We start from the raw sequence: 23,789 nt of genomic DNA, 5'->3' as shown, positions 1-23,789 counted from the left end.
AAGGTTCTCCAGAGGAACAGAACCAATAGGATGTGTACACACACACACACACACACACACACACACACACACAGCAGGGAGGAGAGGAGGGGGCAGAGAGAGAGTTATTTTAAGGAATTGGTTCATGTGATCATGGGATTTTGGGGCCTGGCAAGTCTGAAATCTGTAGGGCATTCCAGAGGCTGGAGACCCAGGGAAGAGTTGACATTGTATTCTCAATCCAAAGGCAGGCTGGAGGCAGAATTCCTTCTTCCTTAGAGGACCTCAGGCTTTTATCCTAATGCCTTCAACTGATTAGCAATCTACCTTGCTCAAAGTGTGCTGATTTAAATGTTAATCACATCTAAAAAATACCTTGTAGCAACATCTGGACTGTTCTTTGACCCAGTGACTGTTACTATGGCCTAGTCAAAATTAACCATCACAAACATCATCACATAAAATAAACCATCAAAAATATCATCAGAAGACAGAAAGGGATGAAAAGAAAATGAGGGAGGAAAGGGTATAACAGAGCCAAGAGCCCCAGAGAGATGGATAAGTTTGTCAATTAGAAGATCATAGTGACCTACTTCTGCCTCTAAATTTTCTCTCTGCCACATAAATGAGGGTATAGCAATCAGGAGTCTGAACTGAGGATCTTGTTATTTATATTAATTTCTTAACCTCTCTGAAACTCAGCTTCTTTATCTGTAAAGTGGTATTTTTGAAATAAATGATCTCAAGTCTGTTCCATCTCTGCAATTTTATCATGCTTAAGGCTTTTATTTCACTTGTTTTCCCCTCTACACATTTAGTTCATTTCCTTTGTGTTACACAGGCGCTAATCACTACTTCTACGGGAAAAACGAATCCTCTATTTCAGTCTTAAAATTTTTCCAATATTTTGTTGTTTTTAAATTTTCTATTTTCAAATAATCATAGATTTACAGAAGAGTTGTAAAGATAATATACAGAGTTCTAATACACTCTTCAGCAAGCTTCCTCTAATGCTAGCATTTTATATAACCATGATTCACCTACCAAGACTAAGAAATTAACTTTGGTACGCTAGTAACTAAACTACAGACTGCATTCAACTTTTACCTTTCAATGATTTGTGAAAGTGTTTTTTAATTATCATTTACATGTGTGATGAGGACACGAATGTTAACACAAGTATTCACAGCTTTTCTCCTCCACCTTAATGCCTAAGGGATATTCTAGGTATGCCTGGTCAGCTCCTGAGTGTTTATGTTCTGCTTAGGACTCAGGATATGCTGGGTGAGCAAAAAAATTGGAAGGGGCTCAAATAATGAAATTAATTCATGTTTGACTAGGAAAGGTGATTCCCCAGGAGAAAATATATGCTTTAAACAGTGAGAAAAGAGGTCAAGAGAAGGGAATAGGAGAGTCAGCATGGGCTGGAGTAAGTTTTTAGTGTGCTCTCTAGAAAGAGGAGCTTTCTGGAGGAGCTGCTGCAATGAGAAAGAATGGGGAAGCTCCAGTTAGGAGAGACCCTTTAGAACCTTTTGCTTTGGGTCATAGGACATTAGCTATTTGAGAAACTTCAAAAAAGATTTAAATTTATCTTCAAACTTTCCTGGAATTTTAGGCTGTCATTTCTTTTGATTGTAGTGCTGTGCAGGGCTGGGCATGAGGTAACACAGCTGTATTGGAGTTAATATGTTAGAACAAGTGTAATTCAGCTTAGTATCAGGGAAAAGTAGGTAAGTCTTAACAACTGGCAATTGAGTAAATTGAGGAAAGAAAAGAAACACAAAAATAAATGGGTGGAAAAGTTTCAAGAAAAAGGAGAATGTAAAGAAATATATCCCATAGATTATGAAACGTAAATATATTTTAGTAGACACTAAATGTATTTCATAAGACACTTGCATCTCCAAACTTAGAAATTTTCTCTCTTGATTTTCCATTATTGATTAAAAATTCTTTTTGTGAGAATCATTGACATCTTCCCGTAATAAGAGAAGGAAGTTCTGTTTTTTCCCCTATAAATCTGACAATATAGCAAGGGATAGCTGTCTGATTTGACTGTCCAGTAGCAGTAAGTTTTTATTCTGGAGATCAAGGGATGACATCCAACAATCAGGGAAGAGTAAGGAACTTCCTGTTGATCAGGGCCAGCTTCCTGCCTCAGTGATCTTTCATAACTTTCATGCTGATATCAAGAATTAGGTTTTTTTCCCCTATATTTTGACCAAAGAGAAAGTTCGGGATGAGAAGTTTTTGTGAATAAGAGTGAAAGTAATTTTTAATAGCTTTCTTACCATGAAATTCTAATTGGGACCCTCTTGTGCTGATGAGGAAGATGTGAAATCTATAGTTTGAGGCCTGCTGTGTGAACCCTGCCTGTTAATAATTGCATAGGAATGATTGCTATAAGTATAAAATGTACTGTTCCTGCCTCTGCTCGCTTTTGTCTGAACTCCCGCGTCCTGTAACCCCTAGCAATTCCCGCGCGTCCTGTAGCCCTTAGCAACCCCCACGTTCTGTAACCACCTGTAATTTGTAGAAACTGTGTAACCAATCAGTTAGTACCAACTGTAGCTATGTGTCTTAATCTATAAAAGGAGAAAATTGGCCCGAAACAGTGCCCAGAATTTTGGAGCGTTAGCTCGTCTGGTGCCGCTGGCTCAATAAACCTGAGTTCTCCAACTCTCTGAGTGTGGTGCTTGGTCTCTCATGGGATCAAGTTCTGCAACAGTGCCAGTACACTTTTCTCATAAAGCATTTTAAAAGAAAGAACCAGGTCCCTCCAGAGCTCTAGTTTACAAGTACCAGTTTTTCTTTATAAAACATTTCTTTGCTATTTGTGTCAGCTTGACCTAAATGTTTCTTTCTATTATATAAGCTTATTAGAATTCCCAATGAAATTATTCATCCTTTCTGAAACTGAAGACAAAAGTTGCTGCATCTTTAAAGCCAGGTCTGTTTTACCCAAATGGAGCAAGTAGTCTTTGCAATTGTTCGCATAATAAACGGTGAGGAATACTTGCTTCAATTATGCGAGAATTTTGTATAAAAAATTTTAATCTAGTAGAATAGACCTTATAATAAGAAGACAAAAATTGTGTTAATGGTTTAGTATAATCCATGAAAGATGTTGAAATTTATGTAATCCATCTTTTGAAATAAACCTGACTTCAATATATTAAAATAATAACTAGAAAATTGTACTCTTTGAATGGGCACATTTCTTTTGTAATATTGATATCCATTAGGCATATTTTTAAGAATTAAAAGGCTTCAATGAAGAATCAGACTTATAAATGTGCCCAATATACCAGTAACTTTTGGTACTTTTAAAGTCAAATTATATTTGAAAATAACTATTGAGTATTTTTAATTTATTTAGTAAATCAAACCTTAAATTCTCAAGGACCTGTTGTAAAAATAGCCGTATGTTTGAAATGATACTTTAGAGTAATGTATATTTTGATTTTGAATAACCAACGTTTTCTCTAAATATCAATAATTTAATCACAAAAAAAGTCTCAATTTTCTGATGTTTCTAAGTGTTCTTGATATTTTAATGTAACAAAGTACTTTTGCAATTCATTTCCAACTACAGACAAATGTAGAAAAAGCATATAGATTAAAATATGGAAAAAGTAATTATATGTCAATAATATGATTTTGAAAATGGCAGTTACTACAGATGAATCTTATATTTATATTTTCTTTACCTTTATAGAAAGATGCAATAGAAAAGTCTGCAATAAAAGATCTTGAGCAAGCAATGATTCTGCATAAAAATTAAATTTTAAAAGAGTTAAAAGAGTTTTTAGAAAATCTCCAAATTGCTGCAGCACAAAAACAAACAAAAACCAAAAAACAGATTAAAAAAAACCCCAAAACCAAAAATCTCAAGAAAAACAAAAAAGAAAATGCTCTCTTTGTAGCTATCCAGAGATGAGTTGTGTGGATAGAAAGCTTCTCACTTGAGTGTGAAAGTCAGTTAACTTTAATTGAGCATTTGCTTTCTGAAATGTAAAAGCATTGATAGGAAAAATAAATACCGGAAGGAAAAAGAACAGATGTGGCAATCTTCATCTATATAAACGTAATCCATTCAAAAGTAATGCAATCACTTATCTAAAAAGCTTTTATCATTTTTTTTCTTGATGAATTTTTTTTATTTTTGTTTTATTTATTATTTTGGGGGGGGGGTACACCAAGCTCAATCATCTGTTTTTATACACATATCCCTGTATTCCCTCCCTCCCTTGACTCCCCCCCTACCCTCCCTTGAGTCCCCCCCACCGTCCCCATCCCAGTCCTCTAAGGCATCTTCCATCCTCAAGTTGAACTTCCTTTGTTATACAACAACTTCCCACTAGCTATCTATTTTACAGTTGGTAGTATATATATGTCTGTGCTACTCTCTCGCTTCATCTCAGCTTCCCCTTCACCCCCCGCCCCCCCAAACCTCGAGTTCTCCAGTCCATTCTCTGAACCTGCATCCTTGTTCTTGTCACTGAGTTCATCAGTACCATTTTTAGATTCCATATATGTGAGTTAGCATATAAGGTTTGGGTGAAATCTACCCTATCCATTTTAAATATGAAGTTTAATTAACATAAGAAACTTTTTGCAATATGAAATCTACCAAATAATCTCTCTCTTTGCATTCCCTTTTACATACTAAGTTCAGAAACAGAAAAAAATAATTGTCATTACGTCAGAGAACTTTGGCTGTGAGAGAACTGAAAGATAAGTTTCCCAAAGTTGGGGTAGAAGTTGGCACTTCTTTTCTGTCCATGCCTCGGTTCATTTGCAATTTTTTGATAGAATAAGTCTACCTCAAACTTCATATTCCATATTGTAGAGGAAAGAACAGAGTTTGCAGTGATCCTTAGTTTTCAATCCTTGTTATGTCACTTATGTGATTTGTGAAGTTGGGCAAGTTACTCATCTTTCCTGAGCCCATTTTCTCACAGGTTAAGGATGGGGAGACCTTTATCTGAGAACTAAGTATATGCTAATGCAGCGGTCCCCAACCATTTTGGCAGCAGGGACCGTTTTTGCCACGGATAGGGTAGGGGTGGGGGATGGTTCAGGCGGTAATGCCAGTGATGGGGAGCAATGGGGAGTGATGGGAAGAGGCAGATAAAGCTTCACTAGCTCTCCTGTTGCTCACCTCCTGCTATGCAGCACAGTTCTTAACAGACCGCGGACCAGTAGTGGGGACCCCTGTGCTAATGCATGTAAGGTCATGTGCTGTATTCTATTACAACATTCTACCGCAGTATAATTTCTTATCACCTTAAAATCAGTGTGGTTAAACCAAAACTAATACACTTTTTTTGGCCTTGCTCTGATGATGTAAAATAACTATTGAGATCACTTACTTCACAATTTTTTTTGAAGCTTAAAGAACTGTAGGTAGTCTGGTATCTTGAAAACGTTTGGATTTACACTGATTAGCTCTGGAGTAATTTTGGGATGTTTACTTCTGAATGGTATTGTCTCACTAGAGTTGTCAGCCTTTATCTGCAGGAGAGGATCAGGCACTGAACAGTACCTCCGTTGCTTCAGCTGGCACTGATAGTAACACTTGTCATACTCAGCTCAGAATTCACATACCATTGTTCCCAGGAGCAGCTTTCACACTTTCACTTGATGCCCTTGGGTTTGGGCCTCTGCTGTCTCCCTTAGATTCCAACTTTAATGTCCCTAAGTCCATACTGTAATCGTAAACTTTATCCCTTCTTAGACTCATACCTAACATTCCTGGAAGGAATGGTTTAAAACTCTAGACCCTGGGAAAGGGTTTGACATAAGGTTAAATAAACATGTGTTGATTAAGTGAATAAATTATGTAAAAGTCACTGTGTAGACACCGGAAGGTGCTATGGAATTTCTGGTTGTGAATTGTTTGCTGTTAGTATCTGATAATGAGAAGAGCAGGCTTCTAAGAATAATTCAGCATTCACTAAAGGGAAAGTCAAGGCAAAGATTGGATTCAGGTTCTGAAAAGCCAGTTTAGTTATGCCAGATAACTCAAGTGAAGTCCTTAATTTAAAGAGTTTTGCTGTTGTAGCAACCTAATTACAATATAAAGTGAGGTACTCCCACCATGTTTCTATAATGTTGAATTCCTTCAAGAGTCCCAAATAGGGCTTCCTAGGTGGCGCAGTGGTTAAGAATCCACCTGCCAATGCAGGGGACACAGGTTTGATCCCTGCTCCAGGAAGATCCCACATGCCGCGGAGCAACTAAGCCTGTGCACTGCAAATATTGAGCCTGAGCTTTAGAGCCTGTGAGCCACAACTATTGAGCCTATGTGCTGCAACTACTGAAGCTCATGCTCCTAGAGCCTGTGCTCCGCAACAAGAGAAGCCACAGCAATGAGGAGCCCGTGCACCGCAACAAAGAGTAGCCCCCACTCACTGCAACTATAAAGAAAGCCCGTGCACAGCAAAAAAAAAAAAAAGACCCAACACAGCCAATAAAATAAATAAATAAATAAATTTATTTAAAAAAAAAAAAAGAGTCCCAAATAAAATTTAGAGGAAATTTTTGGGAAAAAGAAAAAAAAGGAAAACATGAAGAAGAATATTTATTCTGAATCCTTTCACTTTCTTAGTCTTTTTCATTGCAGTATGATCTCAAAATCCAGTGGGGTACTTGACACCAACCACTAAGCAACAGCTAAAGTTCCTCTTAAAGCATAACTTATCATAATATAATTACTCTGCTTGAAACCTCTCAGTAGCTGCCTACCTTACTCACAATAAAATGGAAAATTCATATCATGGACAACTTTCTATGTGATCAGGCCCTGCTACATCTCTCGCCACTTCTCTTCCTACTCTCTTCCTGCATCCTCCGCTCCAGCCACTCTGGTCTCCATGCTCTTATTTGAGTATAGCTAGAATGCTCCTGTTTCAAGGTCTTGGCACATATTTTTCCTCTGCAGGAAAATTCTTCTCCTCAGTAGCCTAAAGCTCTTCTACTTTTTTTCAAGAATCTTTTCAAATGGTATTCATTCAAAAAGGTATACCCCTGTTCCACCTTAAAAAAAAAAGCCACTTCCCGTTCCCCCATACTCTAATCCTCTAAAACAAGGTTTATTTTTTTCTGACCCTGATTATCAGCTGACATTATATACATATATATATATATGTATTCACATATAATGCATACATGTACATATAAACATATTCATTTTTAAAACTTAAAAATGGACTTTTCTCCAGCTTTAAATTTTTTTTAAGCCATATTAAAGCCAGAGAACATAGGCAGCTATTTACAAATGTAAAGCAAGATGACACATACTTCATTTGGGGAATAAAGAAATAGACAAGTGAAGAGGGACTTAAATACCTTCTACTCTGGGTCCCCTGCCTTTTGTGGTTGAAGACAGAAGATTCACTTAAATTTGCATTAGGCAGAAACTACTAATTATAGCAAAACTGAAACTGGAATCCACTTCATCTTTCCAGCACAGGGCCCCTTCATAACATAATTCCCACTTGAGTATTTTTTTTCTTAAAGTTTCACAGTGTAAAATATTTCTGATATAGCCTCACTCGACGTAGAAAAATAAGAATTAGTGTGCATTTACTCAGATCAATAAATGTCACACTCAGAAAAATTACTGAAGATTATATGTAGTCAGATTTTGATTGTTTCTAGAATATAGTAATAGCTAGTTATTGCTATCATTATTTTTTTGAACATTCACTCTGGTCCAGGCACTTTAGCTCAGTTTCTTCACAATAAGCTGGCAAGGTAGATTTTACTACTCCCATTTTTCAAATGAGGGAAATGAAATTCAGTGTGTCACAGTACACTGCCAGTGTCACAACCAGAAGGGGTCAGAGACAGAATTCAGATCAAGGTCATCCATGCTAGCACCCATGTTTCTCTCTTGCCCCATTCCCCTCTGTAGATAATAATGGAGAACTCTGATAGTCATTGTAATTGAACTTATCTGTTTATGTGAAATTTTCCATGATCATACTGTGACTGGGGTTCCAGTCCAGCCTCTGCCACTCTACAAAAACAAGACGACAGTGACAAGGTGTGTTGGAATGCATTGTTACGAAAGAAACCTTACTGGGACCAAGAATACATCATTCCTGGCCACAGAGAGTTAGAAGAAAAGCATGTAAATTTTGGATAATCTCTACACTAGAAAGGCAGAAAGGGGGAGGAACAAAACATAAGATGAAAATGAAGCATTTGCATTTGTTTGCTCGTTTTTGCTAGGAACAGTCATCTTCAAAAGCTTTACAATTATAATTAACTATTGTGCATTCTCTGGCTTTGAGATGACATGAAAACATTTAAAAGCAAGAGAAAAGCCCATTGTAAGGGCTTAGAAAGTAAAAAGTAAGTCATTTAATTTTTCTTTCATCTGATGTTAATTTATGCAGAAGCTAATAACATATTTGTGGCTCAGAGCTGCTCATTGTGGAGAGGATTTCTCTCTCAGCTGGTCTTTCCTGTGATCTCTGCCAGACAGAGCCATCATTTCCGGGCTGATGACACTTTTCTCAGAGAAAGGCAATATACTGAGAAGTTCACACTCTATAGACACACGTAATTGCGAACGCTCTGAAAACCAATGGTATAAAATGTCCTAACTCTTCTCTAGCTGTTACTAACAAAAATAGCAAATAAATTGAAAGAGAGGATGAGGAAGAAATTGGATATGTGAGTGCATAGTCAGATGGAAAGGTAGGAGTATTGTTGACTGTTGAAGGAGAAAAAAAGTCCAGGAAAGGAGAGTTTTCATATAAGAAACATGGGTTACTTTTATATCTAGGTAGGATATAATTAAATTGTTGTGCCTTTTATAAATGAAAAATTTAATTTCACTGCTGCCAAATCGCCTATAGAATAGACAGTAGTGCTTGAAGAAATGCAGGAATCTTCAGAAGTTGATGTTTTAAATGAATTAACCATGAATAAAGTAAGTCCCATAATGACAGCTTAAAGGTCTAATTCATAAAAATGTTATTAAAGTACATTATTTATATCTGCTTTTTGTGGATTTCTGTTCTTATTCATGACTCTTTTGGTGTATGGCCATAATCACAGGCAGACTGTATAATGGAAGCATTAATCAATCTGAACTAAGGAAAGGATACTGTAGCACCACAATAAAATCCCAGTATATTAATATAAAGGGTAGAATTTATTGCACAAGACAATTATCCTTAAAAAAAATGAAAAGAATGTCTTCTATCTTATGGCCTCGAATATCTACTTGCATTCTGAAGTTTAATATAAAATTAACTAATTGGCACGAACTTTTAAATGAAATATTTATTCATCTACATTATGAAACTTAGAGACTCATAATAAGTTGGATACTAAGTTGTGATCTTATCATGACTATGCCACTTATTTTTAATATAGGCTAAGAAATGTTTACAATTAATCTGTATTTTAATTAACTCCTTTCCTGGCACATGACATCAGATGGTGATGTTTAGCAAATGCCAATTCAATTGTCTGGCATATGCATTTATTTAGATAAGATGGAAAATTCCTTGCTACATAAAATTTCTTTCAGAGAAGCTGAAAGTAATGATACTTAAATCAAAAGTATCTTTATTCAAAATTTTAAACATGATTTGCATATTTAATATGTATAAACCTTTAGGAGACGGCAAAGTAGAATTCAGCTGGTTTATTTCTAACTCTAGAGCTATCAAAATCTGACTTTTTGACTTTCTACTTCTGATTGGATGAGCTGTAATGGTACACTGTAGACAGAGTGTGAATATATTTCTCCCTACAACTCTAACTTATCTCTAGGAGTCATGAAAAGAGGTTCTTTATAAATTATACTTCTGACACTGAAAGAAAGTGTTGTCTTTGATCTTGTAGGTAAAAAATCTCTATACCTAAGGGAATGAATTAATTCCTATACTTAATAAGATGCAGTCATTAGTAGGCAACTTAAGCATTCATACTAGAACTACACATGGAATTTCTTTGGCATAGTAACACATAATAGTTCTGCGTAATGAACATCTTTGAATGCCTGGCATTTATACTTGAGTTGGAGAGACAAATGACAAAGAGAAAGGTATTTCAAATATAAGGTAAGTCACACTATTATTTGAAGATAAAAAGCAGTCAATTTCCAACATTAACTGTGCTTATAGTTGCCTCAAACCTAAAAGTACTGACTATTCCATTTCAACAACTGTGTACTTCTACATGACTTTGTTATTTAAAATGAGAACACTTACCAGAAAAATGTCCAGGGATGTTTAGTTGTCACATGGCTATTGCTGGGCAGCATTTGAGGTTCCCTTTGCCTCTCAGACCAAGGTTTTCTTAGATCTCTGAAACAGAAATCTTCCATAAAGAAGTCTAGAGTCACCACAAACTGTCAAATTCTTCTATGTGTCACCCAGACTTACTGCAACCTCTGGGTGGAAAGATAGTCTGAGCACGCTGGTTGATACAGCCACTCAGAAAGAGCAGTGGAAGTTATGTCCCCAATATGATGCCAGACAAATGTCACCAGACTCCAAATGTCTGTTGACAAGAGGCAGATTTGAAAAACAGTTAAATCAAAATAGATATTGTTAATGGCCTAATGTATTATTTCTAATGAAACTGAACATATGAAAACAAAAAAAATTCTTCTAGCTTACCTGTAGCATTGTTGCTCTGAAATTATATTTTAATTTTCCATATTAGCATCTTACTTTAGGCACTAGACAAAAAATTGTTTGGTTCAGAAAGCTCAAAATATCTTATTCATTTTTTTAAACGATATTAGCAGCCCACAGTTTTACTTACTGTGAGGCAGGCACTGTGCCGAATGCTTTGAAAACATTATCTAACTTTGAAGGAAGTACTATTACTTTACAAATGAGAAAATAAGGCTTAGTGAGATTAAATCACTTGCTCAAAGTCACAAAACTATCTGGAGGCAGAACTGACTTTAACAGTAATCCTTCATTCTAAACTTCATTTTCCTTTTGTATTAAATTTTCCTAAAGGAAATTTTAAATTTCTTCTCTAGAAAAAGAGGAAGAAAAGAAGAAAGATGAGAAGAAAGTGACTTCTGAAACAAAAAAGAAAGGTAAGGAATTTAAAAGCTAACATATAAATTAATTAGTATCCATTTGTAATACTACTGGTAAAGCTATTGTTTTCTAGGAAAAAATCCCCTTAACAATTTTATTAAAACAAATATAAATATTCCAAATAAAGTGGAGATTGATAAATTTTTAAAAGAAAATTCAGGCTTAAACACTTTTAAAATTTGTTACTGATTTTTTTTTTTCTTTCTTAGGAGTGGGGCTCAATTCTACTTCATTACTTTGCTTGATTACTCATATGAATATGAAGTGTTCATATTAATTCACATTTATATGAATCCAATTAATTTAGTTTAATACAATTGTCTATCAAAAGAGCGAATTATTGAGTGTATGAGAAAGAAACTTCTTGATTGGTTTGCTATGCTTTGCTATTTTTGAATAGTTATTTTCAAATAGAGCATCTGAAGTCCCAAGTGAGCTTCTGACATGCTTGCAGTGGCCTGATAGCCCAGGGAACATTCAATATATTCCTTTTAATGTCCTTTAGAAAAACTATTGAATTGTGTCATAATTAACAATGCCATCTAATGTTTGCACTTTCATGAGAAATTTTTTTTTTGACTTTAGCAAAAATTTGCTCCTTCCCTGAAGGGAAAGCACACCAAAACCACTGTTCTGTTACAAGGGTGCTAGTTCATTCATATTTTACATGACTATGACCCTTATTTAGAATTACTCTGTACAAGATGAATTGGATGTTAACGGCAGTAAAACGTGCTCTGAAATACATGATAATTAAATAGATGTTTATAATTTTCTCATTTTACTACCAGAAAAAGAAGATGTCAAAATGAAAACTGAGAAGGAAACTGCCACGGATGTGAAAAAAAAAGGTATTATACTTTCTTTGCTTCCTTAGTCAGATTATATTCAGGATGTTTGTTAATGAAGGAATCTTGGGGCAATGTAAACAAGTTGAATATAGGTATTTAAATCTGTCCATATACAGGCCGTCAAAGCAAAAATTGCACTTCACAAGGTTAAACAGGCAAGGAAGACTTCATTCAAGGCTATTGCAACAGGGGAGAGAGACCAGAACTCATTGTGAACTCAATTTCACTGAAACAAAAAGCAGGAGAGTTTTTAAGAACTGAAAAGTGGTGGTAGGATTGTAGGCCATCTGTGTTTGCTGCTAGGCCTTACTCAAAAGAAGAGTAAACTCTCTTATTTTCATGTCAAGAGTGTAGTTTTAGAATTTGGAGCAAGGCATCCAAAGGAGTTAGGTTCCTATCCTCCCACAGAAACTGGGAGATAGAAACTGGGAGGTATCTTTCTTCAGGATTACATTTCAAAGGGGTGGCTCCCAGGTCTCTGAGAAAGGCATTCATAGGTTGTAACACTGTAAGGAGGCTTTTAAGAAAATTTATATCTTGAAAGAGCAGAGAAAGAATTTACAATTACAAGTTTTCTAAAGTAAATACTCTAAGAAAAGGGAGGTCGGGAGCTGAAGAACAGCAAGATGCCTAAGTTTAGTGAAGCTGAGGAGAACTTTAAGGCCATCTTTTCAAGACAAAATGAAATTGAGAAGAGCTACATGGTATAACTTCACTTTGCAAAGATAAGAAGCAAAGAATGCAAAGATAATAATGCATTCCATTAAGAAATAGTGTTCAACTGCTTAGATTTTTGCTATAAATTTATTTCTGCTTTTATTCTTGTTCAAACATGAATATCTGCTTTTATTCAAGTTAAGTTTAATCTAGGTGAAAAATATATTTAGTTGTCTCAAGTATTATGGTTTGGTGATAAGTATTTTCACCCCAAATATCTCTTCTACTAGTGTCAGTGATGCTTGAAATTCCACCATTAGAGATAGTCCATTCCTTTGAGTTATGAAAGAATTGTCCTGTATTAAAATGCAAATCTTGTAGGGCCTGTGTGCATGGGGTAACAAAGGAATACCTCTCAGATATTAACACTTGAAGTGAATGAGATTAGCAGATCTTCCCTGTGTGATAATAAGCTGAAAACAATGCCATAGAAAATGAGTCAGTAGGTAAGCTTAAGTGAAGGTGAAGTTGAAGAGAGCTTCAAGGTAGTACATGGTGTGGGGAGAGCAGAATGGGCTGGATGCCATTTGTGAAAACTTCTCTTCCTTAGAAGTAACAGCGTAGGTTGGAAAGAAAATGCAGTGAAGCACCCTGAAAAAAGGAGATCATAGGATGACAAACTAGACATTGATCACTCTTAGTAAGTAGCAAATAGGAATTACAGGAAATCCCTACCTCATGCTATAAGGGGGGTAAAAATATTATAAAATACTAAGAGTTACATGATTGCATGGCTCATAGAATATCCAGGAAGAGACAGCCATGTGTTCTCTGAGTTTGGGAACTGATTGACAATTACTTTGCATTCGAATTATTATTATTATTATTAATTTTGTTATTGAACATTCATTTATTTTGTTTTATTTAAACATTCTTTATTCTCCTGGTGAAATATATATCTTGTCATAAGATAGGGAAAACACAATTCTGACCACGTGATCAACTGGTTGTTTGGGTCATTATATCTGTGACAGCTATATGATTGAGTACTAAAGAAAACAAGGTTTTTCCTGGACCATCAGTTTTACTAAAGTATTTGCAGAGAAAAGTTTTGAATTATAATCATCAAAGTATTTATCATAGGTGTGAAAATGCAAAATCTTGAAAAATGCTTTTGGCAGCACTCAATGGTGTGTGTGTCATGGTTGTTTTGATTTGAATTTTGTTTTTGAGGGGAAAGGCACCACACTTTTCTGTTCAGAGTGTGATGGGAAAATCTGATACTTCTCTGCTACTGGGAGACCTGTGTTATTATCCCAGCAGTCATGTCAGAGTGAGATTGTGCACCACTGGCAAGAGAACTGATTATGCAAGTATCCCTTCCTGCAAGGCCAGTGCTCATCCACTGAAGCAGAGACTGCACTGGGTGATTGCATAGCACATCTGGGGAGGGCTGCTCAGCAAGTGTGAAAAACCTGATTCTTAGAGTCAGTTTTCAGTTTGTTTAGATGTCATTTTTACTTTTAATTACACAAAATACCATTGGCTGTTACAAATCAGTTCAAATTCCTGATTAAAATATGCATAAATTATTTGTTTGCAAGCTCTTAACTTCCAAATACTCAAAATCATGTGTGTGTGCACGCGCACACGTGAGAGAGAGACGCAGATAGACAGATTCAATTAGTGTTGATTTCTAACTCATTTCTTTTTAGAGTTTAATAATTCTCCAACTATATTTTCATGTGCGAGAAATATGCTTTAGAAACAGCCAGTTTGAAACATTATGAAAGTAGTAAAAATTTCTAGAGATAATGAGAGAAATTGAGAATAACCTGAAATCTTAAAGAGCTGTGATACATATGTTATTTCTTCCTAAAATAGTCAGAGGAATATGGCAGAACATGTGATATTATTACACTAGTCCCAAACTGTAGCAAATTTACAATGCGTAAAATATGCCTAGATGCTTATTTAATATGTGTTTTTTCATGGTATTTTATTACACTTATATGAACTTTCACATTATTTATAATTATATAACATATTTATATGTTATAGTGTTATTTTATTTATTACATTTGTATTTTATTATTATATAGATGCAAATGAATCTAAGACTTAAGTTCTGTTGTTTGATAAAAGAGCCTTTACTGCATGAAACTGGTAAATCACATTTTGTTAGTGATCTGTTAGGGAAAATGTGGGTGGGGTTTTATAGGATATAAAATAATTGCCAGTCCATGAATTGAAATTGGGTAACTGGTACATTGGGATTCATTATAATAAATTCCTGTTTGTATATATTTGAAATTGTTCATGGTAAAACAAAAACACACCAAATATGTCATTTAAAAAGCATTGAGTGAAACGAAAAAAAAATCACCAAGATATTTTTTACAATGTTGTGAGATATGTTTTACCCTGAAGAAATGCTCTGAAAAGAAAGCAAACAAGAAAGGAAATAAAAACTTTTTTAAAGACATTTTCCTATGTTTGTATTAGACTAGATATACAAACCACTCTAGTTAATATAAGAAGAGGAGCTTCTGTAGAGGGAACTGGATGTACACAAAATTGTTGGAAGGACTGGAAGAACTGATATCAAGAGACTACATTGGATTATCAAGCACTGAGGACTCTCATTTGGCCAGGAATCTGCTTTGTTCTTCAAAGCTGCCTCCACACCTGCCTTTTCACACCCACAGACTGAATACTGAAAATGTTGAGGCCAACCTCAGCCACTTACCCACATCAAAGTGATCTTGTTTGCCAAAGATTCCTGCTTTTCAGTCTCCTGTAGGTGCATCTAAATGATGAAATTAAATATGCTGCAAGGGAGTCTAGAAGACAGGTTTTTGGCATTCCAATTTTTCCAACTTGGAAGGAGGGTAGAATGGAAGTTGAAAGAGGTTATCCAAGGTATCTATAAAAAAGATACTTTCAGAAATGTTTTAGAAGATAAAAGTCATATATGAGATGGTTTTGAAGGCCTAAATTGTACAGTGACTAAACCTATCTTTGAGTTCCCCTAAAAGCTGAAAAGATGGCACAATCAAGCAATGTGATACCATTTGGCAATTTAAAGTGCTCACAAGACATACAAATGTAGTTTACATTGTTCTTTACTTAAACTGTAGCAACATGATTTTTTCCAAAAATTATCTGAATAAAAGTACAAGTGAAAAGAAGGATCCTGGAAAACCAAATTAGCTTTTCTGAAATAAGCTGCTAGAAAAGGAGCTTATTTGTTCTTGCATACATTCCTCTGGGAAATAGTCACTGAATACTTAATATAAGTGTAAGAGGGCTGAGTACACCTAAAGGTGGATAAACAGGCATAAGCCCTGGCCTAATAGAGCTTACAGTTTGATACGGGAGGCACACAGTGACTAAGAAGACATAATGTCCACAAGTATAACTTGGGGTAAGGGACATGGAGGAAGCAAATTTTGGGCAATGACAATGGGAACAATGGGTGGGGATATGGAGTCATTTGGATAGAAAGCTGGTTACAGCAGACCTCTCTCAGAGATATTTAAATTGGAATCCGATGTATTGGAAGGGTCCAGCCATTGATGAGGACATCTTTGTGTGATATGTGAATATGGTGTGTGCATGTGTGTGTGTGTAGGATATGGGTATTTGTGTGATTTGTAGGAGATGACATACAAGGGGTCAAGATATGCAGGGACACATAGGTGTTTGAATTTATTAAAAGTGTAATGGGAAACTCTTGAAGGGAATTGGCAGTGGAGAAAATATTTTGATTCATGTTTAATACAAGTATATTCTCCTTTAGATAATGGGTTAGAGGGAGAAAAGAGAAGAGGTACACCAATGAAAAGATGGTGTCATTTATTGAAATGGGGAAGCCTCTATGGGAACAGATGTGATGGCAAAAAATCTAGAGTTTCCTTCTGAGTGTGTTGTTTCAGGTGTATGTGATGCATACACCCACATTTTGTATCAGGGACTATTTTAGGTGCTTTACACATACTAACTCATTCAATCTTTATGATAAATCAAGAAATGAGCTATTATAATCCTCCTTATAAAATTGAGGAACCCAAGACACAGAGAGGTTAAGTAACTTGCTCAAGATCACACAGTTAGTAAATGTCAGGACCAGGACGTCAACCCGATAGTGTGGCTCCATAGCCACATACTCTGAACAGTCAGTTAGAGATATGGGTCTGGAACTCAGGGAGATTCTGAAGTGAAGCTATAAAAACAGTTATTGTCCTGGGAATAGATGAGATCATCCAAAGAGAAGAAAGAGAGAAAGAATACAGAATCAAGGCCTGGGGGATTCCAACATCTAGACATTAGATAATGGAAAATAAAGTAAGAGGGGATAAAAGGAATTGCTGGAGTGGTTTAAAGGAAAAGCAAAGGAGTTTGGTAATAGAGATATTTGAGAAATGGATGTTTCAAGAAGCAAGAAGTTATCAATCTGATGAATGTTACTTAGAAGCTGTGATGTGAAGGCAGAAAAGACAAGTGCAGAGAAGGGATAAAGCCAGATTGGAATGGAGATCCAAAAATGAGAAGTAAGTAGTGAATTTCTTTCTTTTTTAGAGTGTGTCTTTTTAATTTTTGTTTAGTTTTGCTTTGGGAGGTAAATTTAGTGCCTGATAAACATAAACACAATGTGAGATAGTGATGCTCAAGGGGATGGGGTATAGCGAAAATATGAGAGAATTAATTTAGAATTCATTGTTTGATGAGCTCATAGGTGAAAAAAAATAATCCTGAGATCACACCACAGACACTCCAATAATAAAAAGTTGGTGTTTTCCAGTTATGAAGAGGAGTTCATCTCGATTGCCTTAGAAAGGAAGGTACACATTTGCAAGATATACAATATGAGATTAGGAGGCTGTTGTGATAAAACCAAAACTCCAATACTAAATACGTTTTGAATCGAAAGCCTCAGTTTTAGAAAAAGGTATATCTAAGTGTCCTTGATGCTCACTGAATGGCAGAAGGTAAGTTTGTGAAATGCATTGTAGCAATGTGTTTAAAGAATCATTCATTCAGTTAAAATACCCCATTAGAACTTTACAATAAAATATCTTTGTGGTCATAAATTAACCTGATCATATTAATCCAGTATAAAGTTCATAAAGCTTGTGCTATTTAAATGATATAATCATATCTATTTCCATAGAATATTTTCAATTACTGTATGGGGCAGATACTATTAAATTCTGAACAAACTAAAACCTTTAGGTATTTGATTTCTCTATATAGGATCTTCTTTTGTCATTGAGAAATTGCAAAAAAATCCTTTATAGAGGCTTCTAGCTTTGAACATATCATTAAATTCTATGCCTACCAGACATAGACTATTACCTGTTACTTTACGAAACTTTTGTAATAAATTGTTCTATCTACTGGAGCTGAAAATAATTCACATGGCAGATTACAGACCATGAAAATATATTTATTTGTATTTAAAAGTAACTTTTGGAAATATTTATATATACAGATATGACTGGCAAGATAATATATAGTATCTTTCATAGGTGTTCACTGTTAAGTTTCAAAGAGCAACCTTCTATTTTCCAAGCTTGTATTTTGAGATTATAGCTATTTATGCTCACTCCATCTTTTTCTATTTGAAAAGCACTTGATTGTAGAAAGTTACCTTGTATTTGAATTTTGTATTTTGTACGTACCCACTTGGGCAAGATTTGGCAAATGCATCAGCTTGTCATTATTTGTCAGACCCTTTGAAATCTAGAATAATTTTTTTGGGGGGGATTGTACATATTCTGTGGTGATCTTCCACTTAATATCAATTATAATATACAGATACTTCACACACTTTTGAGTGGTATTGGGGCAATTATATTAATGTATGTCCTGATGAAATTATTTAAAAAATTGTTCAGACAAGTAAATAATTGGGAATCTGGCACAAATAGGACCTAATCTAATTAGTAATTTCAAGCCTTGATTTTTCAGTGCTCCAAAATTACAGGGCAACAGTAGATTACTTTCAAGTTAGCTTTTAGTTCCCACATAGATTAGGTTGCAAGTCTGAGTACAGATGATGGCAGCTTGACTATATTAAAAACATTTACAGTGCTTGATTTGCTTTGAAGGCAAGAGAATCTATTTTCAAGCGTTTTGTAATCACAGAAGTCATGTGAGGCAATATTCTTTTAAGGGTAAGAGATTTTGTAATGAAATAACACAGGAAAGTTGTCTGACTTGTTACCTACTATGATTCTTGATTACCTCTTATAACACATCGGGATTAGCCAGATAGAAGCTAAAATGCTTCAGAGATGGTAAGAGGGACTTAATGTCATAACATGCTGTGGGATCTCTGAGCTAATCCCCCATGTTCTAGCTTTGGGTTTGAACGACACAAAAGTGTGTTTAGGCTCAATGCAGAAAGGACATGAGGGCGTTTTGGTTTAAAAAAGAATTTTAAAATACATTTTAAAATTCAGAAAGGGAAAACTTTCATATTAAAAATTATTCAGGCCTTGGGAAAGTAAACTAGTAAACAAAGTGACTATTTTAAATCTTTTTAATGCTTATTATGGAGAATCCAGACTGTCTTCTCACTGAAGACAGAAACAAAATCAGTCCTAAACTTGTTATGATTTGAGAAGTTTTTTTCAACAAGGAGGACTGAAATACATTTGAGGAAGAATGAGTAAGTAGACTATGACTATTTCCTTCCTGTATGCATCCACATAATGATATTTAAGTATTTCCTGTACCCATATTAGATAAATTATTTTAATTGCAGTTTATATTCAGAATGAATTATTCTGAAAAAAATGAGAAAAAATAATTTAACATTAAAACAAAGAGCTCTCTTGCAAACACCATAAATTAAATTTTAATGAGAAGATCTCACAGGAAGTGAGATATTAGATACAAATTTTTCTTTTTTTTTTTAAATTTTAAAATAAGGGAGGATTTTGACCAATTTGTTGGGGAATTACATAGCCTGAGTTTCCCTTGTGATCTGAGATATACATTTAAGCATATAGCTGCAAAATTATACAGTAATTTTTTGCATTGTGTATCCTAAAAGTCTACAAGATTTTTCTTTCCATAAAAGAAAAGCTTAAAAAATTTCAAAATGATATCTCCCTCAATTCCACCTCTCCTAGGATTCCAAAAGCATATTTTAAAAATAAGTTAGCAAATTGTGCCAATATGAATTTTTTTAATCAAGGCATTCTAAAGTAATAGTAATCACAGTTAAATTTATTCACTGTGTTCTAATTTAATCCTTACAACACCTCTTGAGGTAGGTATTATAATGCCCATTTTATACAAAGGGAAGCTCAGGATTAGAGTAGTTAAGTGTCTTGGCCATGTTTACCAGTTAGTAATGGAGCAAAGGCAGTAAGAAGTTCACCAAATAAAGCTTGCTGTCTTTAGCAACCTGCAAACATTTTTTTCCAACTCTAGGAAATGCTGATTGTAGATTGCCTTGGTGTGTTTTTCTTTTCTTTCTTTCTTTTTTTCTTTTTTTCCTAATTCCTTCGAGATCATATTGCAGACAGGCCTAAGAAAGGAGGACATAAAGAAAGAAGATATACTATAAGTCTTGTTCTCTTTTTCCTTGTAAAAATTGTGCTTTCCTTCCTTCTTTCACTCAACAAATATTTAATAAGTGCATAACATCTGCTGGGAAATCTGCTAAATGCTGGGGATAGATCAGTATAACAGACATGGTATTTGTTCTCAAAGACCTTAGAAAAGAGGCAAATAGAGAGACATTTATAATATAATGTGAGCACTATCACAATAGAGCAGATACAAGAGCTCACACTAAGATCACGGCATGAGTATAGAAACTTGGTAGGCTGGTATTCGTTAGAGATTTAGAACAGGGATGTTATAGACTTATGTAATAAGGCACTTGACCTAAAGGCATTTAACATATTTTTAAACAGGCTGGAGGCTGTAACTTATAAAATTTTAACAGTGCTTTATCATTGAAGATACTTGCTCTCACAAGTGGCAGATCATCCAAAATAAAGAATTTATTGGTTTATCCAAGTATAGTTCCAGAGCAAAGTGTCTTTGAGTTCTTCTTGAACAAGGGGTCAAATGATATCATTAGGATGAGGTTTATCTCTCCTCATTTTTAGACTGTTTCCTTGATATTGGCCCATGTGATTGCAAATTGGCCACATAAGATACTGCCTGCCCTACATCCTCTCTTATTCACGTCCTGTGAGGAAAGGGGTAGATTGGCTTCCTGAGAGCTCAAATAGAAAACCTGAATTGAGTCATATTGGTCCTTCTGGACCCATTCCTGAGCTAATCTTTGTGGTAAGAGTGAAGGAATAATCTGATTGTCTTGGCTTAGGCCATAGGTCTTATCCCTTAAGCAGAACAATTAAATAAACTTTGTCCAAGATATTTGGACTGAAATTGGAAAGTTGAAGTTGATTCCTTCAAAGCTAAATTAGTATAATAAAACCACAGTAAAATAGAATAGTTGCTACATGGGGGAAAGCCCAACAACATAAGAGTTCTCTTCAAGAAGTTATTTCTACATAGTAGAAATATGGTTGGTTTTATTTTTTTTAATTTATTTACAGAATAGTATAAGGGACAACTTTTTTGCTACCATCCGTGGTGCAAATACTTAAGTATTTTAGAAAAGCAACTCAACATAGGATAATGTAATATAATGTAGGTCCCCCAAAAGCAAATAAAATTGCAGATTTCATTAATCAAAACATTATGGTCTAGAGTAAAGAGTGAAATCTTCCCACTGTACCTAGCAGTATTAGAATCTCACTTGGATAAGAGTGTTTAATTTTAGCAAAAATTTTAAAAAAATAAACCAGATTATATTCAGAAGGGAGTACTTTGGAAATGTAGATATTTAATATGGAAATGGGAAACGAGGGTGGGCTGGTTATTAACATGTTTATAACTTTGATTTGCTCTCTTATTTAGGTGTACTTTTTATTACCCCTGAGGGTTAGGACTCAACGGTTGAAATTAAAAGAAGACATTATAGGATGTTCAAGATTATACAGGGAATCTTTTCAGTCAGTGAAGTCTGCCATTCCAAGTGTTCAAGCAGAAGAGTGGGTACCTCTCTGGGATTCGTGGAGGTTAATCCTATAAGAAGAATGATTATATTAAATTTAAGGAGACTTATAAGACTGTAATTATCCAAAATTAAATATCAGGCTAAATGAAACTGATGTCTGGATTAACTTTTAAAGGGAAGTATTTTTATTATTGTGATTTTAATTTGGCCATTTATCAAACTCCTAGCCAATTATTATTAAAAAAAAAAAAAAGTCTTGTCAAGAGTTGATTCTAGAAAGTGAGGTCATAGTAAATGTTCACTGTCATTCACTTTGTATAACCTAAATTCACACTTTTTCTCCTGTGTGTCTACTGTAACATAAAACATTACTCTGAATGTAATCAGAGCATGTTTTACTAATGTCTGAATAAACCCAGGACACTATGAGAAAAGGAAATAAAATACATAACATATATGGAAAAATGATTAAGTGCTCTCAGGGTAAAGAAATATCTTGAAACATCTCAGAAGGAAAACTTCAATGGCAATGAGCTCAAAGTAGAAGGGACAGTATAGCAATTACTTATGATGCAAAAGACAGGGAAGAAAGCTTTCAGACAACAAAAGTTTTCAAGCTGGAAAATAAGAATTGTGATTATGTTTTAGGAAGTTTGTCTGTTACTTATGAAGGAGGCATGGAGGAGCATATATAATACTTCTGTAATCAAAAGAAACCTTTTTTTTTCCAGAAATAATTTCAGCTCCAGGAAAAAAGTGTAGCAATTATCTTAGTCAATTATAGTCCTGTTAGCTATATTAATCTTAGAACATAAAGTCAAAAAGATGAACAAATGAAAAAGCTAATGCTGAAATACATCAGAAGCAGAGGTAGATAAAAATAATTGTCCTGAAAGATACTGCGCTGCTGTAGAGGTGGGTGCAAACTCAAGTTATACAAATCAAAGGACAAAAACAAAAAGACAAAAAACAAACAAAAAAACAAATGGCTTTGAACATGTGAAATAAGTCTATCGAAAGAATAGATGAATACTTGGGCCCTCTTCCTCCTAAAAATAGGTATATTCACTAAATTTACATTTACATTTATATTACTAGGAATTTATATTACTTGTTATTATTGCTCCACTATGCCTCACATGCAGTGCCTTGGTGGACATTTTTCAAGTAAATGCTGAGCCTTTTGAAATAGTGCTGCCAAGTGATTCTATTACCTTTTAGGAATGGAAACTTAAGTGTTCACTCTCTCCTTTCTGAGGCTACTCTTTCCAAGCTGTTCCCGTTTTTTTCAATTGTTCTTCACCTTTTCACCCTTCTTCTCTATCAGCTGAAAATCTTGCTTCCTAGTTCCCTTAGAAAATAAAAATTAGAAGACAGATCTCATGAGCTCTGACCATGGAATCCACTAACATACTTCGTCCATCTTCTTATAGCCTCTGCCTTCTTGACTGAACACAATACAATACAGTACAATACAATACAATACAATACATTACATTAAAATGTTCATACTTATAGGAAAAATTTTTGCACTTGTGCACAATATGGTATTTCTGTCTGCTAACTCAGGAATGTTTCTCCAGCAATTCTTTCCTCTGCAAATTAATTTTGACTTCTACTGGTCATTCTCAGCAACCTACAATGTGTTATAACATCTCTTATACATTAAAACATATGTCCTGTTGTTGATGGCAATTTCTCTCAGATTATTGTCCCATTTCTTAAATCCCCTTCAGAGTCAAACTCTTTATGGGATGTCTACACTCTTCTTCCAATCTCTCATGTACTCACTGTACTTAGGCTTTTGAACCCACACAATTCTTGTGAAGGGCACCCTTGACCTCCACATTACCACGTTCAAATGTGAATTCTCAGTACTCAAGAGCATTTGACAGCTGACCACTCTTTCTTTACTCAGCCTCTTGGACAATACTTTCTCCTTTTAACATTCTGGTCACTCTTTCTTGGTCTTTTTTGCTGATTTCCTGCCTTTCTTTCTGGCGTCTAAAAATGGAAACAACCCAGGGCTCAATCGTATGTCTCTTTCTCTGTAATAGCTTCCTATGTGACCTCGTACAGTCCCATGGTTGTAATACCATCTTCAGAATAATGAGTCCCCAATGTATGTCTCCAGCTCTGATATCTCGCTAAACTCTACACTTC

General features: G+C 34.9%; 1 protein-coding gene across 10 annotated transcripts in view; it reads left to right on the top strand.

The window, feature by feature from the left end:
- Positions 1-23,789, top strand: part of TRDN (triadin) — a 376,282-nt gene that overhangs the window by 165,787 nt on the left and 186,706 nt on the right. For all 10 annotated transcript variants that reach the window (XM_057739762.1, XM_057739763.1, XM_057739759.1 and 7 more), the window contains 2 exons: positions 11,003-11,062; positions 11,858-11,917. In XM_057739762.1, coding sequence (XP_057595745.1) covers positions 11,003-11,062; positions 11,858-11,917 — 120 coding nt within the window. The remainder of the gene's footprint in view (positions 1-11,002; positions 11,063-11,857; positions 11,918-23,789) is intronic.

The sequence above is a fragment of the Hippopotamus amphibius genome, chromosome 6 (genome assembly GCF_030028045.1).
Source record: "Hippopotamus amphibius kiboko isolate mHipAmp2 chromosome 6, mHipAmp2.hap2, whole genome shotgun sequence".
Classification (NCBI taxonomy): Eukaryota; Metazoa; Chordata; class Mammalia; order Artiodactyla; family Hippopotamidae; genus Hippopotamus; species Hippopotamus amphibius.
Note: the sequence above shows the minus strand (reverse complement) of the source record. Positions and strands in the feature narration are given on the sequence as shown.